Here is a 5,918-nt window from a genome sequence, read left to right on the forward strand (position 1 = left end):
GCTAGACCAGAGCATGAACATGGGTACAGATAAGAGCTGGAAACACAGGGAATTCAGGACAGATAAACCCCTCAGGACCAATATTGAGAGTAGTAATACCAGGAGGGGAAGAGGAAGGTGGGCGGAGAAAAGGGGAACCAATCACAATGATCTACATATAACCCCCTCCCAGGGGAATGAACAACAGAAAAGTGGGTGAAGGGAGACCGGTCAGTGTAAGGCATAAAAAAATAATGATAATTTATAAATTATCAAGGGTTCATGAGGGAGGGGATAAAAATGAGGAACTGATACCAAGGGCTCAAATAGAAAATGTTTTGAAAATGATGATGACAACATATGTACAAATTAGGTGGACTCAATGGATGACTGTATGGACTGTGATAAGACCTGTAAGAGCCCGCAATAAAATGATTATCAAAAAATAATAAAAGATTACAGCCAAGAAAACCTTACGGGGCAGTTCTACTCGGCCCGTAACACGCGAGTTGGAACTGGCTCGATGACCATGGGTTTTCTTTGGAGGTGAGAAGTTCAGGGAGTCAAGGGTTCATTGATTACGAGAGCTAGACATTGAACTTGATCCTAGAACTTGGAGAACATTGGATTTGTAGAGAAGACTGAGCAGACATTCCCAGAAGCAGTAACCCAGGTCCACCACTAGGTGGCTGCTGGTCACCTATGCCCCACTTCTCTGCAAGCTCAGTCCCTAAGAAGGGACACCTGCTGAGTTGATACCATGGCAGGTTTCCCTTCCTGGAGGCCATATTCATGGTCAGCAAGGAGAGAAGCCTGCGTGGACAGTGTCAGTGGGACTGGAGGGAGGATGAAGGTGGTCGGACCCATGTGAGGTGGCCCAGGAAGGGTTCCGGTAGCTCTGACCCTGAGGGTGGTGGCAAGCTCCACTTCTCTCCTTTGTTGATGGGCCCAGCAGTCACCTCTCCTTCTGCACCTTTGCCTCTGCAGATATGGTACACGAGCCTCCTTGTCCGGGCCCTACCTGACCTCCGTGATGGGCAAAGAGGTTGGGGAACGGGAGTTCTGGCAGATCGTCCAAGCCCCTGATACCCCACTGCTGCAAGGTGAGTTGGTGGCCTGCTCCCCTTGAACATGTCCCTAACCCTGCCCCGTCACAGCAACCAGGCTGTGCTCAAATTACCCCAGTGTTCCTGGAAAGAAATCTTGGGTGCTCAAAGTGAGATGCAAATTGTTTGAAGTGATTTCGTAGCATTTCTATGTAAGTTCTTATGGAAATCAGATAGGAAAAATGATAATCAGCCCTTGGTCATGTCTAAAATTTTGGGTGTATTTTCTTTCATGTAGCTTATTTAAAAATCTGTAAGTTTGTTTGTTTTTCATTGAAATACACCTGTTCTCTATGCTGTCCAATAGAAATATAATGTGAGCTACATAGGTAATTTCAAATTCTCTAGTAGCCCCCCCGGGGGTGAAATTAATATGAATAGTATCTCTTATTAAATCCAGTATATCTAACATGCTATCATTTCAATCTGTGATCAATATAAAATGAGTAAGGACATATTTTACATGCATTTTCTTGTCATAAGATTGCAAGTGCTCAATAGCCACATGACACTAAAACCAAACCCATCACCATCTATTCTGACCCACGGCAAGTCTACCGAAGGCTCCCAAGGCTGAGTGTTCACAAGAGCAACCAGCCTCATCTCGTCATCTTGGACAGAGCAGCTACATGTATACACTACTTTACCATGCCCCGCCCCCCAATCCATTGTAGACATATTTAATGTCGATAGATGTAGATCTTCCCCACATAGAATTTATCATCCGTCAGGCTCAAGGGACAGGACACATGGAAATGAGCTTTCACCGAAGGCTATCCATAGGCTGTGGTGCCTGGAATTTCGGAAGTAGCGCTGCTGAGCTGCTTGCTGTTTCCTGGACTCTGATACCATTTCCAGCATGCCCTGTCTTTATTGACTTCATTCTTCGGCAACTCCGTCTCTTCCTGCGGCTCCTTGCCTGTGCGTCATCTCTTGTGATAGGAAAAGGGTCCCCAAGTCCTCCTGAGAACTCTGGCGTCTCAAGGGACGCGTGCCCACCCCTGGGCTCATTCCCCACCCCCACCCCTTTTAAAGACTCCTTATTGTGCACGCAGGGAAGGTTTACAGAGCAGAACATCGCGCTTCCATTCGGCAATTCAATCACGGTTTGTTTCAACTCGACCATTTTCATTCCCTCAGTGGACCATCACTTGCCCGCGTTCTCCCCGCGTCTTGTTTCCCTTCCTCTTTCTTTCCTAACCTTCCAACCTTGTTGTTGGTTAAACGCGACCGTTTTGATCATAAATAGTTGATGATTTTTACCAGAGGGTGAGCTCAGTTTCAGACCTGAGCCAAAGTCTCAGGAATCCCGCCTGCTTTTTGGTGACCAGCACCACTGGCTTCTTTGAGGGTTTTGATTTCTCTTCCACAGTTTTCCCCATCTCTCCAGGACCTTCTAACGGGCTCCCTTTCAGAGCAGTGGATAGTGGTAGCCGGGCACCGTCGAGTTCTTCTGGGCTCCGGTCATGGGAATCGATGTTAGTTATTATCATGGCCCATCCGTCGATTGGACTAATTGTTTCTGTATGTCTTTCCTCGACAGGGGAGAGGCCAATGATTGCATGAACTTTTTCAGACCCCAGTCGTGAATCACCCCAGGAGGTCTTTGTGACCCTTGTTATGCAAGTAGACCTTGGTGTCCTGAACTCATTTTTTAAAAATCATTTTATTGGGGGCTCATACAGCTCTTATCACAATCCATCCATCCATCCATCCATGTGTCAAGCACATTTATACATTTGTTGCCATCATCAGTTTCAAAACATTTTCTTTCTACTTGAGTCCTTGATATCAGCTCCTCATTTTCCCCCTCCCTCCCCGTTCCCCCCTCCCTCATGAACCCTTGATAATTTATAAATTATTATAATTTTGTCATATTTTTACACTGTCCGATGTCTCCCTTCACCCACTTTTCTCTTGTCCGTCCCCCTGGGAGGGGGTTATATGTAGATCATTGGATTGGTTCCTCCCCCCACCTTCCCCTTCCCCTCCTGGTATCACTACTCTCATTATTGGTCCAGAGGGGTTTATCTGTCCTGGGTTCCCTGTGTTGCAAGCTCTTATCTGTAACTGTGTACATGTTCTGCTCTAGCCGGATTTGTAAGGTAGAATTGGGATCATGATAGTAGGGGGGAGGAAGCATTAAAGAACTAGAGGAAAGTTGTGTGTTTCATCGGTGCTATACTGCACCCTGACTGACTCATCGCTTCCTTGTGACCCTTCTGTAAGGGTATGTCCAATTGTCTACAGATGGGCTTTGGATCCCCACTCTGCACGCCCCGTCATTCACATTGATATAATTTTTTTGTTCTGGGTTGGACTCATTCTTGTTGCTAGGATATCACCCAAGTTCTGAGCCCACCAGTGACTTGAGGATGGAATTGTCACGACTGGCTTGGACCACTCAGGTCCTGCCCCCCAGCGTTGGGCTAGAGCGCAGCAGGAGTGTAGAGTGGGATGGATGAGTCACAGCGGGGTCAGCTCTGGGTGGACCTTTCCAGTATCTCAAGGGTTAAAGCTTGTGCCCCATGCTGTAAGAAGTGGCCTGTGAACCAGCCCCTCCCAGACACTCATAAAGTTCATCTACTTTGCTCCCTTTACATCAATGTCCATAGACATTTTACGGGGCGCTTACCATGTGCCTAACATTGTGCCAAGTGCTTCCTAGAAGGTGGGACTTTCTGAGGGAGCCCAGGCAAAAGCATTCTTCTCCCTTGCCTGGTGTCAATACATGGAGAAAGAACATGAGGAGGGGTGGGTTGGTGGCGGCAGGTGGGCGTTCCCCAGGATGGCCTTTGGAACTGAGGAAGGCTAGACTGGCAGATGGACCAGACAAACCCATCCCTGAGTTCGGCCCTCTCTGGCAGGAAGAAGGGAGGGGCCAGGCTACACACACCTGGTTGATCCTTCTCAAATTAACCAATGGCCAAAGCCACCCTTCCTTCTTCCCTGGGGCCAGGCTGGAAGGTGGAGGCGGCAGAAAGGGGCAGGTTTGGGGCCTAGACCTCCCCAAGCCCTGTGAAAGCCAGTTCCTGGTGACCGGTGGTTAGAAGAGTGGGGTTCCCACCATTGAAAGCAAACATCCGGGTTCCCTCAGATGATCCTTCCAGTGATCCCATGGGTTGTTGATAGAGTCTCCTCATCTCACAAATGAGAAAATGGGGACTCCCGGGATTATGTAACTTGCCCAAACTCACGGCCCCAGTGGGTAGAAGAGGTGGGCTTGGGCCCAGGTGAATAATGGGGCCTGGACCCTCTCTAATGAGCTGCAGGTTGGCTCCCTGGAGAGTCACCCAGGATTCTGGCTCTCCCTTGGGACCACAAAAAGCAAGTTCTTCTTCCTGACACCTTTCAGATCCTGTGAAGAGCTGTCTGTCATGGGTCCTCTTCAGGGTCCTGGCTCCTTTGTCCCATGTTTGCTGGCCACCATGCTGTCGAGCCCTCTCTCCTCTGGGGACTCCCGCTGGGGGCTCAGTGACCCTTGAGAAGACAGCTGAGTGCAGGCTCCAAACTGTCTCTGGATGCAGGGCTCCAGAAAATGGGGGTGGGTGGGTGGGTGGGGGTGAGATGTAGAGGTTGTGTATTGGTCTGTAGCACCTCACACTGGTCCCTCTGTCTCTGCAGGCATTGCTGACTACAGACCCAGGGATGGAGAGACCATCGAGTTGAGGCTGGTTAGCTGGTAGCCTCTGGGTTCACTCACCCGGCAAGCACCCAAGCACCCCAGTCTTTTCCCTTCCTCCCACCGCCCCTGTAACAGGCACTGCCTGGCCCTCTGCTGTCTACTGGGCCCTTGGAACAGTGTCCCCTGGATCCCCCAGCCATTGCCCCTTGGCGACTCCTAAGCCAACGCTCCTGGAGCAGAGAGCCAAACACCTGTCCCAGAACTTTCTGAACTGAGGTCTGGCACAATGTGGGCCCCTCAACCATCCTAGGAAGGTCACCTTGCTCTGAAGGGCAGGAGGAGGCTCAGCTTCCTCTGGTTGCAGGAGTTGCTGGCAGGTGAGCCACTCTGACCCAGTGACCCTGCAGGAGCCCTCTGCAGCTTTGACCCCTGCTCCATCCAAGCCAGGGTGCCGCCCCAGAGATGCTGTGGTATGGAAAGTGACCAGACTCCTAATGATTAAAGCATTGGTTGTGTGCCTACTGCAGCATCCTGGTGCCTCCTGCTCACAAGAAGAGGGAGTGGGGGAGGGAGGGAAGGAGAGAGAGAGAGAGAGAGAGAGAGAGGGCGCAGGAGCAAGCAGAGCAGTTCTTGTTCTCTAGGGAGTGGAAAGATGATGGCAACGGAGAGGGCTTCCCAGCCACTGGAGTGGGGGTGTGGCACAGAAGAGGGTTCTCTGGGCACTGGAGTGATGGTGGTGGCTGGGGAGGGTTCCCTGGACACCAAAGAAAGAAAACATTTTTCCAAACGGGCAAAATTCCGAAAAGAATAGAGTCCTAAGGTGGCCTGGATTTCTCCTCCTCAGGGAAGCTGGCCAGTGCCTGGCTATCAAAAGATACAGTGCCTGGGTTCTTAAAGGGTTAAAGGTCAACAAGCTGATCTTACTGATGTGGATGGAGCAAAGCTTAGGGGACCTTCATTTGCCCATGGGGCACAACTCAAAAGGAGAAGAGATGGTTGCACACATCTCCGAATGATCAGAACATGGAAGGTAGAACGTCTGACTCATGGAACTTTGACAGTCATTAAAAATGAACATAAAGATCAATATCCTAGGCATTAATGAGCTAGAATAGCCTGGCTTACCTATTTTGAATTGGGCACTCATAGGGCACACTCTGCTGGAAGGGACCAAATGAAGATGAATGGTGTCGCATTTGTCATCAACA

The 5,918-nt window shown here is 49.8% G+C and overlaps 1 protein-coding gene across 1 annotated transcript in view; it reads left to right on the top strand.

The window, feature by feature from the left end:
• TCN2 (transcobalamin 2) overlaps window positions 1-5,231 on the top strand; it is a 17,947-nt gene extending 12,716 nt beyond the window's left edge. The window contains exons 9-10 of the mRNA XM_045289552.1: window positions 967-1,082; window positions 4,710-5,231. Of these exons, the coding sequence (XP_045145487.1) occupies window positions 967-1,082; window positions 4,710-4,771 (178 nt within the window). The 3' untranslated portion in view covers window positions 4,772-5,231. The remainder of the gene's footprint in view (window positions 1-966; window positions 1,083-4,709) is intronic.
• The last annotated feature ends 687 nt before the right edge of the window (window positions 5,232-5,918 follow it).

This window comes from Echinops telfairi, unplaced genomic scaffold (genome assembly GCF_000313985.2).
Source record: "Echinops telfairi isolate 266 unplaced genomic scaffold, ASM31398v2 ScPeMD7_29;HRSCAF=101, whole genome shotgun sequence".
NCBI classification, from domain to species: domain Eukaryota; kingdom Metazoa; phylum Chordata; class Mammalia; order Afrosoricida; family Tenrecidae; genus Echinops; species Echinops telfairi.